The 19,745-nt window shown below is 44.4% G+C and overlaps 1 protein-coding gene across 14 annotated transcripts in view; it reads right to left on the reverse strand.

Annotated features, from left to right (window-relative positions):
- TAPT1 (transmembrane anterior posterior transformation 1) overlaps positions 1-19,745 on the reverse strand; it is a 155,053-nt gene that overhangs the window by 69,849 nt on the left and 65,459 nt on the right. For 12 of the 14 annotated variants that reach the window (XM_039326535.1, XM_039326533.1, XM_039326528.1 and 9 more), the window contains one exon: positions 6,767-6,796. The exons of the other annotated variants lie outside the window; for them this stretch is intronic. In XM_039326535.1, the coding sequence (XP_039182469.1) occupies positions 6,767-6,796 (30 nt within the window). The remainder of the gene's footprint in view (positions 1-6,766; positions 6,797-19,745) is intronic. 14 annotated transcript variants of the gene reach the window in all.

Genomic DNA, 19,745 nt, shown 5'->3' on the forward strand with positions numbered 1-19,745 from the left:
CACCCTCCCTCATTACACAAATACATATCACCTGATATGCTTATATCCATTAAGACAGGGGTGTCAAACTGCCGGCCCATAGGCCAGATGCTTCATGCTGAAACCGTGCCCACCCCATTGCCAGCAATGGGAAAAATGTTGCAATACGTCACGACACGTTGTGTGATGTGGCGAGTTTGACACCTATGCACTAAGTGTTCAAGTTTATACAGCTTGGAAGTAGAAAATGCGCATAAAAATGATATGGTCAAAATACTCACTTGCCTAATAATTGTGCACAGTGTACATACAAACAAAAAAGTGATAAATCATAAGATGCAATAATAAATCATAAGATGCAAACAACAAAGTGATAAATCATAAGATACCAATAACAGAAGGTAATAGAAAAGATGACAAGGATAACAGCAATAGTCCTACTACATGTGCAAATATCCTTAGGCTTAAGACAGTGCTGTGGGAATTAAGTGTTTTGCAGAGTGATGGCATGGGGTAAAAACTGTCTTTGTGCCTAGCTGTTTTGTCAACAATACTCTATAGAAGAGCTTTTCAACCTTTTCACAGATTGTACCACTTTTAGGACATGATAATATTCAAATACCACCAGTGCTTAGCAAGGTGTCAAAACTTGATGACTAAAAAGGGGGGGGGCTAGTTTATACTATTATGGAAAAATAAAAAATTGAGGTTTCGATGTTAATGCTTCACTCTATTGCAACAGAGGAAGTTGTAAGTCAATGCCTTTTTTTCCCTTCTCCCCCTCACTTTTCTTTCCCTTTCTCCTCCCCACTGTATCCTATTTGCTTTTGTATTTTTGTATTTTATTCTATAATCTAATAAAATGTTACAAACTGCAAACAAAAAAAGGAAAAAAGTACCGGTTTTACTTTTATATCCTCTCTTTTCTCCCCCCTCCTCCTCCTTTTATATCCTCTCCCCTCTCCCTACTCCTCCTTTTCTCTTCCAGGTGCGCTGGAAGCGCCAATCAGCTGGAGCTATGCGTGCCAATCCAGCAATACCATAGCTCCAACTGACTCTCCCCCAGGTGTCTCTGGTGCTAACGCTGCTTCAGCTCATCCACTTTTATACTTTTTTAAATATTTTTTTACAATGCTTTTCAAGTCATTGTACACGTACCATCTGCCAGGTGCCGAAGTACCACCTGAGTAGATGGGTTGAAAAGTCCTGCCCTATAGCAGCATCCTGAGGGGAGTTGTTTCAACAATTTATGTCCAGGAACCGAGGGGTCTGTAGATATTTTCTCAGCCTTCTTTCTGACTCGTACAGTATATAGGTCCTCAATGGAAGATAGGCTGGTTATGAATACTTCAATAAGTTTTAGTGAATGAAGCTGATAGCTAATGGGTTAGAAATCAAAATCAAATGTGGAATTTTCCAACATTGTCACCATTACTGTTTACACTCTCAATGGTCTCACTGAAAACAATTTCGAACAAGACAAACTGTGGATATATATTTGCCAAAAATTGAGGAAAATTTTTACATTTACTTAATATGGATGATTTAAAATTTCTTGGAAGAACAAAGGCTGAACTACCATAGATTTCTTATTAAAAACACAATAGACTTCTGTAAAGATATAGAATACAATATTGTACCAACATGCAATCATAGCCATAAAAGCAGATAAAATTGTTGAAGATGATGGAATACGCTTAACAATGAAGATTTTTTAAGAAGAGGCACCAGAAGATTACAAATATTTGGAAATTTTGGAGGCGTCCAATTTATTGCAGAATTAAGTTAAAGAAAATACAGTGACTTTGAAAATTTTTGCTGCAGCTGTCAAAAAAGTCAACACAGTGCTGGGCTGCATTAACAGAGGGATAGAATCAAGATCACGTGAAGTATGAATACCACTTTACAATATCTTGGTAAGGCCACACTTGGAATACTGCATCCAGTTTTGGTCACCATGATGTAAAAAAGATGTTGAGACTCTAGAAAGAGCAACAAAGATGATTAGGGGACTGGAGGCTAAAATATATAAGGAACAGTTGTTGGAATTGGGTATGTCTAGTTTAACGAAGAGAAGGACGAGGGTGGACATGATAGCAGTGTTCCAATATCTTAGGAGCTGCCACAAAGAAGAGGGAGTCAAGCTATTCTCCAAAGCGCCTGAAGGCAGGACAAGAAGCAACGGATGGAAACTAATCAAGGAGAGAAGCAACCTAGAACTAAGGAGAAACTTCCTGACAGTTAGAACAATTAACCAGTGGAACAACCTGCCTCCAGAAGCAGTGAATGGTCCAACACTGGACAGCCATTTGTCCGAAATGGTGTAGGGTTTCATGCCGGAGCAGGGGGATGGACTCGATTATGAGAAACGGAGAAGTTTAAAAATAAAATGGTCACAATTGATTAACAATAGAAAGATTAGCCAATAGCCAAACCCTGCACGTAGGCACTAGATTCCAGGAGGCTTGGCTAGACGACACACTTAACAAGACAAAAGGATGACAGAGGGAAGTTTGGAATGATGTAACCAAAGGGGGGGGGGGACGATGTATTCTGGCTAGGTGGATCGGATAGATTGTGCTCCCGGAAGTCCTCTCAAATGGAGGCGTCGCGATAGGAGTGTATATAATGTTATGAGTTTGAATTCTTTGGTGTGGTCTCTGGGTTTAGAACTTCCTGTTGAAGTCTCTCACCAGGATCCACCGTGCTTTGCAAACCGCTTTTCTATTTTCTGCAGAATAAACTCTTTTTCTTACCAATCCAATTTTGTTGGTATTTTAATCACGTTTCCAATACGATGACCTTCAATGTCCCTTCAAACTTTATTATTATTATTGTTGTTGTTGTTGATCATCACACAGTCAGCCAGATGTTCATACTGGATTTGGCATTTTGTCTACCTATCGAGTCCTTACCAAGGACCTGGGATTGGCAGATGTGGATGCTTGATGTTATTACAGATATTGTCGCAGGATGGAGGCGGTTCCTAGTAAGGTCGCCTTTTGCAATTGACTAATGGCAAATCATCAATGCCAATGGTGTTCAAGTGGTGCGCCAGTTGTTTTGGGATTGCACCCAAGGCACCTATTACTATTGGTACTACCCTTGCTTGCTTTTGCCACAGTCTTTCTATTTCTATTTGTAGGTCTTTGTATTTTGTTATCTTCTCCAGTTCTTTCTCTTCTATTCTGCTATCTCCAGGCACTGCCACGTCCACTATCCAGACTTTTTGTCTTTCTTATCGACAATTGTTAAGTCCGGGGTGTTATGTTGCAGGTGCTTGTCTGTTTGAATTCTGAAGTCCCAGAGCAGTTTAACTTTATCATTTTCTATGACTTTCTCTATTTTATGATCCCACCAATTCTTGCTAATAGGCAAATGATATTTCTTGCAGATCTTCCAATGCACCATTGTTGCTACTTTGTCATGCCGCTACTTGTAGTCAGTCTTTGCAACCTTCTTGCAGCAGCTTACCAGGTGGTCCACTGTTTCTTCAGCGTGTTTGCATAGGTGGCACTTACTGTCTGTTGCTGTCTTCTCAATTTTGACTTTGACTTTATATGCATTTGTCCTTAAGGCTTGGTCTTGTGCAGCCAGAATTAGTCCCTCGGTCTCTTTCTTCAACTTTCCTGCTCTTAGCCATTGCCAGGTCTTGTTATTATATGCTTTCCCAGCTATTTTTTTTAATATACTGGCCATGTAGCGCTTTGTCTTCCCATGCCTCTATTCTGTTCTTCATTTGGTCTTTCTTGTAGGCCAGTTTGGTCTCTCCAGTAGTCAGTAAGCCTTCCTGATATACTAATTTCAGTGCATCTTCATCACTGTCCTTCAGATATTCTTCCAAAGCCATTTTTTCTTCTTCAACCATCTGATGTACTTGCAGCATTCCATACCCATCTATTTGCCTTGGTAGATAAAGTCTGTCAATGTCACTGCGTGGATAAAGGGCATGATTCATTGTCATTATTTTTCTGGTCTTCCTATCCATTCCTTTTAGTTCTGCTTGAGTCCAGTCCACTATTCCAGCTGTGTACCTAATGACTGGAATTGCCCAGGTGTTGATTGCCTTTATGGTATTTCCTCCATTGAGTTTGGATTTTAAGATCTTCTTCACTCTCTTGATGTATTCACCTCTAATCTTTTTCCTGATTTGAGTGTGCTTGATGTTGTCAGCTTGAAGGATTCCCAAGTATTTGTAGTAATCATCCTCATCCAGACTTTTAATGTTATTTTCGTGGGTCATCTTGATTCCTTCAGTTTTCACTATTTTCCTTGTTTGATAGTAAATGTGGCACATTTGTCCAAGTCAAACTCCATTGCAATATCTTGGCTATATATACGGACAGTGTTGAGCAGCTATTCTATTTCAGATGATGTTTTTCCATACAGTTTCAGATCATCCATGTAAAGGAGATGGGATAGTCTGGCAGATGTTTTTGATGTTTGATAGCCACGTCCTCGGTTATTCAGTATTGTTGACAGAGGAAACAGTGCAATAACAAATAGTAATGGTGATGATGAATCTCCTTGAAATATTCCTCTCTTGATGTTAAACTCTCCCAGTCTCTTACCATTGATCTGCAACTGTGTCTTCCATTGTGCCATCGATCTTTGCACAAATTTTCTGATGTTTCTACTGACTCCTGTTATTTCTAGGCACTTGATTATCCAGTCATGGGGCAGAGAGTCAAATGCCTTTTTGTAGTCAATCCATGCCACATTCAGGTTGGTCTTCCTTCTCTTGCAGTTTTCCAAGATCATTTTGTCTATTAGGAGTTGATCTTTGTTCCTCTGCTATTGGGGCAGTTTCCTTTCCGCTCTGGTGGAAAGAGATTGTTTTCAACTAGATGCTGTTGTACTGCATCAGCTACCACACCAGTTAGTAATTTGAAAGTTGTTGGTAAGCAGGTAATTGGCTTGTAGTTGCCTGGTGTTGCCCCTTTTGCTGGATTTTTCATTATTAGGTAGGTTTTCCCAGTTATTAGCCACTTTTCAATTTCTTGTCCTTGTAGTATATTGTTGAATCGCTTGGCAATGAGTGTGTATAGAACAGTTAGATGTTTCAACCAAAACCCATGCATTATCACCATCATCATCATCATATTGTGAAAACATCATTAAAGCAAATTAATACTTGGACAGTCCTTATTATTCAATATACAGCAGGGATAGTTGATAGTTGTATTCATTTAAGATCGGAACAGTGCAAGCAATGACCCTGTGACACTCTATAGGAAAAAAAGGTTGGACTTTGATGAAGCAAAGAAAGAAGAATATTTTTTTAAAAAAGAGTATTGGACAAATCAACCCAAAGTTCTTACTTGAGGCACAAATGACCAGGCTCAAACTCTACTTAATGAACCCAATAGCCTTCACTTGAACCCATCCTGTGCACAGAAGACCAACTCTTCTCTGGCAATTGATTCCACTAAACACCCTAAAAGACAAGAGCAAATCTGCTGCTTTTTTCTAACTTTAAAGAAAGTTGTTATGAAATGAGAAAGCTTACAGATATTTATAAAATTTTAGTTCCTTCAATGGAACTATTACCTAGAAAATTTTAAATTTTCAACAATATAAAGGTAAAGTTAGGATTCCCCTATCCAGTTCTATCTAACTCTAGGGGCGGTGCCGAGGGAGCCAGCATTATCCAAAGACTTTCTCGTGGTCATGTGGCCAGAATGACTGTACGCCGAGGTGCATGGAATGCTGGTAACTATTTATCTACTTGCATTTGCATGCTTTTGAACTGCTAGGTAGGCAAAAACCTGAGGCAAGTAACGGAAGCTCACTCCATTGCACAGTGCTTGGATTTCAAACTTGGGCTGTCAGCTTTTCAGCTGACAAGTTCTGTCTTCAACCACTGAGCCATTACTCCCCCCTTTCAACAACATAAGTAATGTTATTAACAATACAAGATATACTGCAATGGTTTTAAGGTATCAACCAAAAAAATTGCTGAGGATTTGATTTAAGCCCCATTATGAGGATAGCTAGAAGAGCTTTCTTACTTGGGATGGGGAACATGAGAAGGGACATAAATCAAAGAAATATAGTTGTAGAACTTCTAACATACATAGTTTCAATCTTGGCTGTAGCTTTAATAACTGACTCTGAAAGTCAAATAACAAAAACTAGCCAAATGCATCCGTACCAAAGCCTATCTTTAAATTAATGTCCCAAGCTTCACTATTTCTACATTGTCATTCCTCCTTCAGCTTATCCAATTAACCTGTGAATATGCCATTTTTTTTGCAAGTTCTTATTGCAAACACATAGAAAAATCATCACTGGAAGAACTTAAAAATCTGAAATAAGACAGGTAAACTTATTTCTTTTCTTGTGCCTAAGAAAAAAATAGTATGAATTTTGTAGCCTTAGAATATCATTAAACCTACTTTAATAATACAATTAAACCTACTTGAATATGCCAGCAAATGCAGTGCCCACAAAATCAATCTCATCTATAATACCTAGCTGGAATTCACATCATTTTCAGGAGCAAGATTTTTTAAGAGCATAATCTCACATTATATGAAATGGTAAAATATTACAACCAAAAGTGTAATACATGAATGAAAACACATGCACTGTATTCACAAAGCTTTATTATAGTATTATAGCCATATGATAAATGAAAGAACCTCGGGGAAAAGTTTTGGGATGTTTATATCATGCATTTTTATAACAAATATATAAATAGACTAGTACGTTTCTTTCAGCATAACCACCAACATGCTCCCATTCAGCCAAACAACATGCTAAGAAAAAAATAATAAATACCAACCTCATTCTTAGGCCCATCCTTAGGTGATAGCTGTCTCAAAACAAACATGGTAAAATGAGACAATGTGGGACAATTAAATTTTAAAACACTTCCCCTAAAATAGTATCTTAAAAGTACAGCCAGGTCGTTATTACAACAGGTAATCATGTTGGAGGTGACTGCTGAATTAATGGCAGACACCCTCCCAAACACACATACTCTCATCTCTATCCGTCCATCTTTTTGGTTATCATATTGATGTATTCTCATTACATTCTTTTTCATTGTTTGTTTTATTGTTCTACTATTTTACTTCTGTTCTGTTTACACTCCTTTCATTTTCTTCCTTTTTATTATTGTAAGCCATCTAGAGTAGCCCCAAGGCAAGATAGGCAACACCTAAATTTAACAAATAAATAAATACATTTAAAACCATAGTCATTTAATATCATTGTGCACATAACTGTTACCTTTTATTGTACATTTTCGTACAAAGGGAAAATCGTATTTGAGGAAGAGGGGGAACCAGTGGGTTAACTTTGCTATTAAATGCATGATTTATGCCATGTTTTTCATTAAGTATTATCCAAATAATTCTGGTTTACTTTTATGAACACAACAAAAAAACAGGGTTAAATTATCATAACTTAAAAGGTGAAATACAGGTAATCCCTGAGTTACGAGGGTTCACTTAGCGCCCGTTCAAAGTTACATGACAAGCGGCCCCTAGTGCTTACAAACAAGTCCCCAAATCACGAATCTTGCAGCACCATAGCAGTCATTTGCCCTTACGAACAACCGCAGAGGCTCTGCAACATTCATCCTATTTTCTGCTCCCTCCCCACAACTGCTTCGTCCTCCCTTCCTGCCGCACTGGACTCGCTTACCTTGCAAAAATCCTTTCTGCCACATTTTCTTTCCATTTCAGGGAGAGGAGAGTCAGCTTGGAAATGCTTTTTGTGCTGAGAATGGAAGTTTCTGGAGTCCATGATCTCGTGCGAGTGTTTGAAATTGCGCCAAATCACAGACCTCAGAAACTCATTCTCTATGCAAAAGGTATTAATGATGTCTGTCTCCTGCTCCTGCCCCCAACTCCTTTCTGCCTGAGGGCAGCCCCGAAGCCTTCAACTGAGGACGACCCCTTGCACCCGTGTCCAGCCACTGCACAGGGGGATGAAGTGACCCCATTGTCTCTAGAGCCTTGGAGGCCTCCTCCAAGTTGCCAGGAATGGAGGCCGGGGAAGGCTTCTGATGCCTCCAGAGGTTGGATCCAGGCCTTGGAGGTCTCCTCCAGGCTGCTGCTGCCTGGAACAGAGGTCGGGGGAGGCTTCTGCATGCCTCCAGAGGTTGGATCCTGGCCTTGGAGGCCTCCTCCAGGCCACTGCCGCCTGGAACAGAGGTCGGAGAGGCTTCTGCGTGCCTCTGGAGGTTGGACCCAGGTCTCGGAGGCTACTCCAAGCTGTTGCGACCCAGAATAGAGGTCGGGGAAGCCTTCTGTGTGCCTTTGGAAGTCCATTCCAGGCAGCAGCAGCCTAGAGGCCTCTAAGGTCTGGATTCAACCTCCGGAGGCACACAGAAGCCTCCTCCAACCTGCATTCCAGGTGTAAACGGCTTGGAACAGGCCTCCGAGGCCTGGATCTAACCTCCAGAGACATGCAGGAGCTTCCCCTGGCCTCCATTCTGGGGAACGACCACCGCATGGCTCCGGAGTTGGGGGGAGCAAGAGGCAGGCACCGCAAACAGCACGAGAGTTCAGGCACCCATTCTCTGCAAAAGAGGATCGGTGCCTGAACTCGCGCAATATTATGGCACCCAAGCAGGAACTGCAGCAGAGAGGAGACAGATCTTTTCATGGTACGTGAGTCTGGTGCAACAAGAAGGTAGGAGGAAGCATAAGGTATCTTAGTAGGTCGGGGAGGCCTTGGATGCCTATTCCATCACTAAGCCCTCCATGCCTTCCCAACCCTGAGGTACCTCATGAGTACTTAACGAGCCGTGTTCGTTTTAACAAGTAGGGTGTTATCTCATTTGAGGTATGAGATTCACTCCCAAGAATTTTCGAGTTACAAATGGAATGGGCAGGGTCCATTACATTTGTAACTCGAGACTATCTGTAAAGTCAGAGTTTACAGGGTGTAATAGGAACATTCAGTTTCATGCAGTCCTAAAGTGAAATGCTAAAGCTGGCATAAGAGAAGATGAAAGGCTAAATAAAATTAAAAAGTATACATAAAAACAAAAGAAAATTTGTTTCTAGTTTTAGAAACATTTTTCAAAATGAAGCTAAGGAATACCATTTAAATCAAATGACTTGTTCAATGTGCTGCTGAGTAGAAGCCAAGCTTTTTAAAAGTTCATCATTCCCGAACATCTATTTTTACATTTGAGTTCAGTGTAATTCTGAATTAGATTTTCAGTGTTTGTGTGAAGAAAAGCAATTCTGCTTTAACAAAATCACTACAGATTCCCATCTCAAGCTGCAAAAGCTGTCAGTTTTGGGGGGGCATCCCATTTTAAATGTGGTTCTTTTAAAAGCAAATAAGGCTAAAAAAAAGCCGCCCTATTTAAATGAGCATGTAATTATTATTTTGTTACAAGACTACAGTACAGTATTCCCAAAACCTTATCCATAAATTTACTGCTGATTATTTTAAGTGACCTGAAAACCAGTACTGTAACTATAATAACAAAAACAGATTTATTTATTTTTTACATTATAGACAACTTAGCAAATTCTCATTTCCCCAACATGATTAAGATCTCATCTCAGGAGCTTTGATTATTACTACTTCCAACAAACACAAGAATTACAAACTTCCCCCAGAAATTGGCAGAACAATGATAACCTTTAATGAAACGTAACAATTATTTCCTTAAGTTTCTCAATATTTTTCAAAAGACGCTCTAGGGGGTTATTGCAAGAAAGTTTATTTCTCTGAAGGGTCTGGCCATGGAGGAACCAGGAAAATGCAGAACGTTGCTTAATAGCAATAGCACTTAGACTTACAGTATATACCACTTCATAGTGCTTTACAGCCCTCTCTAAGCAGTTTGCAGAATCAGCATATTGCCCCCAAACAATCTGGGTCCTTATTTTACTGATGTTGGAAGGATTGAAGGCTGAGCCAACCTTCAGTCGGTCAGGATCAAACTCCTGGCAGTGGGAGTTAGCCTGCAATACTACTTTCTAACTAATTTTTAATGACTAAATAACTGGATTTTTATTTTTGGATACTTTGGGTCCCGAAAAGTCCCTATTGTAGAATTTTATTATTCTACCTACCTATTAAGTTGGAAAATATTTTTTTTCCTCTCTTCTTTTAACTGGATAAAAACTATATCAGCGTCTGGAAAAAGGTTTCATAGCCTACTGGCAAAATTTGGCACAGCAACTGAATTTTTTTGATTTTGAGGCTGGATTTGACTTTCAAATCATTACAAAAGGGAAAAGATAAGACTTGGAAACAGCTGAGTGGTGAAACCAACTGCTAGAAATTGTGGAGGTGGATACTGGCTGACTGTTTAACACTAAACATAGCCTCCACCAAAAGATTATTTTTAGTCACCATAGAAATGGAGGAACCTTACCCACAACTTAACTATAACCTTACACTGGAAAAAATCCTTGAAGCTACTGAGCAAATGAATTCCAGAATGAAAGCTAAAGATGTTACCCTAGAACTACAAATTGAACCCCAGACTCCAATTGATCAACTTACAGGCCAAGGAATAGCAGAGGAGGAACAGATTAACATCAAAGGGGACTTTACACAATACTACGTACAACCTATTGAGATAGAGGAACTTTATCCACAACTTAATTATAAACTTATATTGGAAATTTTTTTTGAAGCTACTGAACAAATGAATTCCAGAATGAAAGCCAAAGATGCTACCCCAAATCTACAAATTGAATTCCAGACTCCAACTGATCAACCTATAAGCCAAAAAACAATAGAAAAGGAACAAACCAACATCAAAGAGGACTTTACACAATACTACCTACAACCTATTGAGAATTTTGATGAGAAAAGAGCGACTCTAATTAAATCATATGTAACTTCAAAAGCAACAGGAACCGATCTGAAAACACGATATATTGAGAACTTTGACAACCTTGACAACCAATTACTAACCACAACACTGAATATGACTGACTATGCTACTCAGATGATATTGGAAAAAGGAGAAGAGGAAGAAGACCAGACTGAACTGACAATAATTTATTTATTATTTATTTATTTATGAGACTTATATACCGCTTTAAGTGCAAGCACTCTCTAAGCGGTGTACACTAGTAAGCAATGTATATATATATTTACATTGCCCCCAACAATCTGGGTCCTCATTTTACCTACCCCAGAAGGATGGAAGGCTGAGTCAACCTTGAGCCAGTGAGATTTGAACCGCTGACCTGCTGAACACAGTCAGCTAAAGTGGCCTGCAGTACTGCACTCTAACTGCTGCGCCACCTCGGCCTTTGACGAGGCGAAGCATCATGAGGTCTGACACAATGGCTCCTCCTGTAAGAATACCTGCCTAGACTGACTATTAAGGGTGGGTGTGGATGCTACATCTTCATGCTGAGAAAAGGCGTTCAGGTAAGACAACGCCCCTTCTCCAGCATGATAGATGTAGCATCCACCAGTGGGACATACCAAAGCCACCCATGTCCCTGCCAGGAGGGAAAGTCTAGGCTTGTGATCTGTGTGTGGAAACTACCTGCTGCAAGACCCTTCTGCCGAAGGATGTATCTGTCGCAGCAAACTTATCAAGCTTATAATGCCCTATAAATGAAGAGGGGGAAGACCAGGTGGCTACCCTGCAAATCTCCTCAACAGAAGCTTGGCTAGACCAGGCCGCAGAGGTGGCCGCGCTATGCGTCGAATGAGCGGTAATGTTGGCAGGAACTGGGAGAGACTGAGCCTTATATGCATGAGAGATGCATACCCTGATCCATCTTCCAATGGTTGAAGATGACACCTTCAGACCCATGGAAGAAGGTTGGAAGGACACAAACAGTGCCTCCGTCCTGCGAAATTTTGAAGTTCGTTTTACGTAGTTATGCAAAGCCCTGTGCACGTCTAATGTGTGCCACAGCTTTTCCAGGCGATGTGATGGGCGGGACAAAAATCCGGAAGAACCAAATCCTGAGACCTATGGAACCAGGTATTGACTTTCGGAATGAAAGAAGAATCCAATTTGAGGACCACTCTGTCATCCAGAAACATACACAGGTCACTCCTGACTGAGAGCGCGGCCACTTCTGAAAAACATCTTGCCGATGTGATGGCTACCAAAAAAGGTTATCTTTAAGGAAAGAAAGTGATGTGAGCAAGCTATAATGGGCTCAAACGGTGAACCTGTGAGGACTTGCAGCACCTTTGGTAAGTCCCATGTGGGATATCTATGTACCACAGGGGGACTAGTGTTAACAGCTCCCTTAAGGAAAGCCGTAACTGCCGGGTATTGTGATAACTGAACCTGATTTTCACATGTGAGCACAGTGGATAGGGCTGCAACCTGTCTGCGAATGGTATTATGAGACAGGCCCTTGTTCAGACCCTCTAAAAGGTATTCTAATATGATTGGAATGGTGACCGCCAGAGGATCAATCTTTCGAGTGCTACACCATGTGCAGAAATATTTCCATGTGGCATCATAAATTCTATTGGTTGAAGGATGTCTGGAGGCTTGAATTACGGCAATCACTCCAGATGAATAGGCCTGTCTAGACAAGCTCTCCCGCTCAAGTGCCAAGCGGCTGATTGAAGCCACTGTGGATCTGGGTGCAGAAGTTGACCCTGACTGAGTGAGATACGATCTGGTGGGATCTTCCACGGTGGGGAGATCGACAGATCCACGAGGTCGGCAAACCACGATCGCCTTGGCCAGTGTGAGACCAGTAAGAATACTTCTGCCTGTTCTAGTAGAAGTTTCCGGATGATCGCTGGGATCAGTGGAAGCGGGGGAAACGCATAAAGTAGTCCTCTGGGCCACTTGCTGCAGAGAGCATCCATTCCCTCCGCCCCCCCCCGACGGGAATCTCGTGAAGGATCTTGATAGTTGGTCATTTGTTGGTGAGGCAAACAGATCCACCTGAGGCTGTCCGAACCTGTCCGATATTTCTCTGAACAGAACTGGATCCAAGCGCCACTCCGAGTGGTCTACCGTCACCCTGCTTAGTGAATCTGCTTGGCGATTCGCCTCCCTGGATATGTGTTCTGCGCTGATGGATTCCAGGTTGGACTATGCCCACAGACCAGGGTCAGGGCTTCCTGCATGAGGGACCACGATCTGGTCCCTCCCTGCCTGTTGACATGGGCCTTGGCTGCGACGTTGTCCATCATTATCAGGACATGTTGTCCACTATGTTGGAGAGTTGGCGGAGTGCCAGATGCACTGCCTTGAGTTCTAGCCAATTGATGTTGTGTGTGAGATCGGACTGGGACCATTGTCCCTGAGCTATGTGTATCTTTATGTGTGCGCCCCATCTGAACAGGCTGGTGTCCATGGTCAGTATGAGCCTGTGAAGCTCCTTGAAAAGGGACCCCCTATTCATAGCTGATGATGCCCACCAGTGGAGGGACAGCAGAGTGTGATGTGGAACCCTCACCTTCCATGTGGATGCACTCACATTCCGCTTCTGGAAAGGGAGTAGGAACCACTGGAGAAGTCTGGAGTGTAGTCTGGTCCACAGCACTATTCCCAGACATAAGACCATCTTTCCCAACAGCTGAGACAGCTGGACCAGTGGAACTACCTTCTCTCTCTGGATCTTGTGAACTAGAGTCCCGATGCTATCCTTGCGTTCCTGGGAGAGATAAACCTTGCACAGGTTGGAATCTATCACTGCCCCTAGATGTAAGATCCGAGTGGTCAGAGTCATATGGCTCTTTTTGAAATTCACGGAGAAACTGTGCCTCTGGAGTGTATCTATTGTAATCTGTAAGTCTATTTGTGCGGAACGGAATGAACTGGACTGGATAATGTTATCGTCCAGGTAGCACTGCACTCGCACCGGCATCAATCTGAGATGGGCCGCTAATACCACCAATATTTTTGTGAACACCCGAGAGCCGATGAGAGGCCGAAGGGAAGAGCCCTGTACTGATAATGCCAGTGCGTCTGGCAAAACCAAAGGAATCTGCAGTGATGGGGTCGGATTGGAACATGAAGATAGGCCTCTGTCAAATCTATGGAAGAGAGGAAATCTCCCTTCCTGATGCTGGCCAGAATGGACCTGAGGGACTGCATCTTGAACCTCCTGTAGGTTAGGAAGTAGTTTAGTCCCTTCAGATCCAAAATCGCCCTCCAACCCTCCGAGGCCTTGGGGACCATGAAGAGAATGGAGTAAAACCCCTTTCCCCTTTGGTCCAGAGGTACTGGTTCTATGGCCTCTATTTCTAACAAGTGGGATATGGCCTTGGATACTAACTCGGCCTTGTTTGCGTGCCTTGAAGATGGGATGAAGCGGTCTGGGGGAGTGGATCTGAATTCTAGAGCTAGACCGAATCTTATGGTCTCTCTTACCCAGGTATCGTTGGTGGTGACCTCCCAAGTGTCACTGAAAAGGGTTAAGCGACTGCCTATTGGAGGATCCAACTTGGCGTCACTTAGATTTCCTGTATGGGTGGCCCCCAGCCCCTCGGAAGGGATGCTTAGATTGGAATTGACCCCTGGTTCCTGAACTTTGGCGGTCCTGTGGGCGATCCTGTCTGGGGGAGAAGGATCAGGAACCTCTGGGCCAATCCCAGGACTTCCCTGTTCGAAAGGGCTGCCTCCATTCCCAGGAACTTCCAGCACGAAAGGACTGCCTGTGAAATTCCTGCTGGGGTCTCCTATCCACCTTCTTGGAGGGGTGAGCCAAGGTCTTGCGCTTGTCCTTCTCCTCTATGAGGTATGGTTCCAGGACCGGAGCAAACAGTTGAGTATCACTGTAGGTGGCTGTAGATAGTCGCCACCTTGATTTTAGATCAGCCCTCCACTGTTTGAGCAACAACAGCCTGCGTGATGCTACCGTGGCCGCAATAGATCTAGTGGAATACTTGGTTGAATGGAGGGGTGCATCTGCCATATATTCCGCTGCAGCCACTAGTTTGCCTAAGGTGTGTTGTGCACGTACCTGATCTGGAGGCATTAGAGCCTGTAATTCACGGAGCCACATAATAGAAGTCCTTGCAAAAAACGACGAGGACGTTGCCGCCTTGATTGCCCAGGCCGAAGCCTGGTGAGCTCTGCGGAGAGAAAACTCAAACCTTTTATCCTCCGCTTTGAGATTCTCCGCCATATCTCCAGGAACCGTGGATGTGGAGAACAGCGAGGTTAAGGGAACATCCACTGTAGGAGGGAAGAAAATGCAGATGAGACGTTGAAAAGTTTCTTTTCCGTGCTATTGGGTGGAGGGAGAGTGGCCAAAGAAGCCCACTGCTTCTCCACCATAGTGCGGAAAACAGCCGGACAAGGGACCTGTTTTTCCTCCACAACCTGTACCGCAAACAGTGGATTAGACTCCTGTGCAGCGGAGGTAGATGGTTTTGGCTCCTGTGCTGTAACCAAACTGGCCATGTACAGGCCTTTAACAATAGTGACCTAAATAGGGAAGGATTAAAAAGACTCAATGTTGGAGCCAGATCCAAGGCCACCTCTTCATCTTCTGACATAGGGATGTCAGTAGTCTCCAAGTCCACAGACTCCACCTCGCCTAACTGAGAGGAAGTCTCAGAAATACCCAAGCCCGCTGACTGGACATGCCCAGTGTGACCTACTGACAAGGGTGGAGGAGACGGTATCTGTGAGGCCCTTTGACCCATAGAAGATGCCATAAATTGATCAAAGGCCTGGTGCATAAATGTCTGGAACTGTTGTGCCCATAAGTTTTGCTCCGCAGAACCAACACTAGCTGTAATGGTTCCAGGAGCCTGTGGAGAGATAACAGCAGAAGAAACCGAAGGAGTAGAAGGAGGACGTGGAAGAATAGGAGGAGGGAGACCAACCTGTTCAGTTCCCCCTTGAGGAGACCAAGCTCTGGGAGCCTTTGAACTTTGGAGAATTCTTTCTCCAGTGCCTGATGTCTCCTTGAGGCCTCTCGCTCAGCAGCCTTGGAGGGTTCTTTGGTAGTTAAATGCTTGGTTTTAGCTTTTTTCTTTTCCCCAGAGCTCAAATCAGAAAATCTGCGTTTGGATTGTGTGGGGGGAACTTCAGAACCCTGCAATGTCTGAGGAGTATCGCCATCTACCATTGCGCACTGGACCTTCCAGATAGGAGAAGCCCAGGAATGGGGGGAAAATACACAGATCTAGTTGTCCGGGAGGGAAGCTTCCCACGCCCTGAACAACCGCAATGACAAACAGCCAGACAGCTCACTAGAACTGTCCGCTTAGGCCCTGCGACACAGCGCCGTGAGCTAAGAAGAACAGGTCTTATAAATTTCTCCCTCAGAATTATCAGCCAATAGAATGTAAATGATTAAATGGTTAAACCTTAATAAGGCTTGTACCTCCCTTCTGCTGAATCCTTAGAATAATGATATTTGATATTTCCAGGAACCCCTCTGGAGAGCCTAATGTAGCAGGCTCTTTGAAATAGAAAGGGCCAGATCTAGGCCTCAAACCATGTTGCTTCAATATGGCGGCCACATCCAGTTTGAGAAGACTAGATGGCGGCCGCTAGTCTCCTTGCTGCCCAAAAGGGGCGTTGTCTTACCTGAATGCCTTTTCTCAGCAGGATGATGTAGAGTCCAATGGATGGGTTCTATGACAGCCTTCCTGCCCGGCAGACTGGGTAAAAACTTTAGCCACACCCCTCCTTTGGGCGTGACCCCAGTTTTGACTTAGGCGAGAAACTTTGTTGGAATTAATACTGTAGCTCTTTATCTTATACCTGCTTAGACCTAATACCTGGGTGGGCTTGGACTCTACATCATCCTGCTGAGAAAAGGCGTTCAGGTAAGACAACGCCCCTTCTCCAGCAGGATGGCTGTAGAGTCCAATGGATGGGACATACCAAAGCCCTCATGTCCCCCTGGGAGGGAATGTCTAGGCCACCGAATCCTGAGCAGATACGACTTGCTGTAGCACTCTTCTACCAAAGGCAGCATCTGCTGCGGCAAAGGAATCTAAACGGTAATGCCGAATGAAGACAGAAGGCGAAGACCAAGTTGCGGCCTTGCAAATTTCTTCCACCGACGCTTGTGTCAGCCACGCCGCAGATGTGGCTGCGCTCCGTGTTGAATGGGCAGTCACATGTGTGGGTACTGGCAGTTCCTGCGAGACGTAGGCTTGGGCTATGCAGGCTCTGATCCACCTACCTATGGTAGAAGGAGACACCTTCTTTCCCATAGTTGATGGTTGAAAGGAAACAAATAATGCTTCCGTCTTGCGGAAGGCCGAAGTGCGTTTCACGTAGAAACACAGCGCTCTACGCACGTCCAGCTTGTGCCATCTATGCTCTAGCCTATGTTTGGGTTTTGGGCAGAAATCAGGAAGAGTCAGTTCCTGAGATCTGTGGAAGATGCTGTTTACCTTCGGGATGAAAGCCGGATCTGGTCTAAGAACGACCTTGTCCTTGAAGAAGGTACACAGATCCTTCCTTACTGACAGTGCCGCTAGTTCTGAAATTCTCCTTGCTGAAGTAATTGCCACAAGAAAGGCTACCTTCAGCGATAGGTGATGAAGAGAGCATGATTCAAGAGGCTCAAAGGGTGCTGATGTCAAGGCTAGAAGAACTTTAGGCAAGTTCCAAGACGGGTACCTGTGTATGACAAGAGGTTTTGTGTTGGTCGCCCCTTTTAAAAAGGCGCTAATCGCTGGATGCTGCGCTAGGGAGGTTAAGTTGTCACAGGAGAGTACCGTTGAGAGGGCCGATACCTGTCTGCGAATAGTGTTGACTGATAGGCCCTCCAAGAGATAATCTAGGATATTGGGGATAGATACTGCGGCTGGATCTAGGCGAAGAGGGACGCACCACCTGCAAAAACCTTTCCATGTAGCATTGTAAATCCTGTTAGTGGACGATCATCGTGATACTTGTATGATCGATATCACCCCTGCCGAGTAGGATTGCTTGGCTAAACTTTGCCGCTCAAATGCCAAACGGCTAGTTGTAGCCACTGGGGATCTGGGTGTAAAAACTTGCCCTGGCTGAGACTTACTCTGTCCGGGGGAATCCTCCATGGGGGTGATATCGAAAGGTCCACGAGGTCGGCAAACCACGGGCGCCGTGGCCAATGCGGGGCAATGCAGATTACCTCTGCGCCTTCCAGGATCAACTTGCGTATGGTTGCCAGTATTAAGGGCAGCGGTGGAAAGGCGTACAGGAGTTGCGCCGGCCACCGACACCTGAGAGCATCTGTTCCCTCCGACCCCGGAGACGGGAATCTGGAGAAGAACCTGGGGAGTTGTGTGTTCTTGGGGTTGGCAAATACGTCCAGATGCGATTGTCCAAACCTCCGGGAGATCTCCTCGAACAGAGCCGGATCCAGACGCTATTCCGACTGATCCACCTTGGCTCTGCTCAGGGAGTCTGCCTGGGTATTTGTCTCCCCTGAGATGTGTTCCGCTCTGATGGAACTCACGTTGGTTTCTGCCCACCGAGCCAGAGCTAATGCCTCCTTCATTAGTTCCGCTGATCGCATTCCCCCCTCCTTGTTTACATGTGCCTTGGCTGCTACATTGTCTGTTAATACGAGGACGTGTCTTCTTGTTACTAGGTGGGAGAAATGACGTAGAGCCAGGTGGATGGCCCGAAGCTCTAGCCAGTTGATGCTGTGTGAAAGGTCCTTCTGGTCCCATTGGCCCTGTGCTATCTGGGTTTCCAGATGGGCTCCCCATCCGAATAGGCTCGCGTCTGTCGTGAGCATGACCCTGTTCGGCTCCCTGAATATACTCCCCTTGAGTATCATGGGGGATATCCACCATTTCAGTGATCTCATCACCTGTACTGGTACCAAGACCTTCCTGTTGGAGGTACTGAGATTCCTCCTCTGGTAGGGTAGGAGGAACCACTGCAACTCCCTCGAGTGGAGCCTTGCCCATGGGACAATGCCCATGCAAGATATCATCTTTCCCAGGAGTTTCGAGAGCTATATCAAGGGCACTCTCCTGATTCTCTGAATTTGGTGAATTAGCTTGGAAATGCTGGTCTGCCGCTCCTGGGAAAGGTATACCCTGCACTGCGACGAGTCTATCACTGCGCCTAGGTGCTGCAGTCTCCTTGAGGGAGTGAGATGGCTCTTGTCTATATTGACCGAGAATCCATGCCCTTGTAGGGTTCAGATTGTGGTCTGGAGATCTGCCTTTGCTTGCTCCTGCGATCTGGACTGGATCAAGATGTCGTCCAGATAAAACTGTACGCGTACCGGCATCAGCCTGAGATGGGCCGCTATTACAGCTAGGATCTTGGTAAATACCCTTGGGGCTGAGGATAGCCCGAAGGGTAGGGCCCTGTATTGGTAATGCCGGCCCGCGTACGTGAATCTGAGGAACTTCCGGTAACTGGGGTGAATGGGGATGTGCAGGTACGCCTCCGTGAGATCTATTGAGGACACGAGGTCGCCCTCCCTGACGCTGGCTAGGATGGATTTCAAGGACTGCATCTTGAACCTCCTGTAATTTACATAATAATTCAGGCCCTTCAGGTCCAATATTGCTCTCCACCCTCCGGATGTCTTCGGGATCACGAAGAGGATGGAATAGAATCCTCCTCCTTCTTCTCCCTTTGGTACCTTCTCTATGGCGTGGATTGACAGGAGGTGAACTATGGCCGAGGTTACCAACCTTGCCTTGTGTACCTTTCTGGAGATGGGACATCTGATGAACCGGTTTGGTGGGGGAGAAGAAAAGTCTAAGGTCAGGCCATGTCTGATCGTCTCCAAGACCCAGGCGTCGGTAGTGGTCTGCTCCCAGACCTCGATGAAATTCCCTAACCGACCCCCTATGGGTGTGTCCTGTCTGGCGTCACTTGGTGCGCTTGAAGGATCTGCCTCCTGATCCCCTATATG

Source organism: Crotalus tigris, unplaced genomic scaffold (assembly GCF_016545835.1).
Source record: "Crotalus tigris isolate CLP2741 ecotype Arizona unplaced genomic scaffold, ASM1654583v1 scf7180000024341.3516292, whole genome shotgun sequence".
Classification (NCBI taxonomy): domain Eukaryota; kingdom Metazoa; phylum Chordata; class Lepidosauria; order Squamata; family Viperidae; genus Crotalus; species Crotalus tigris.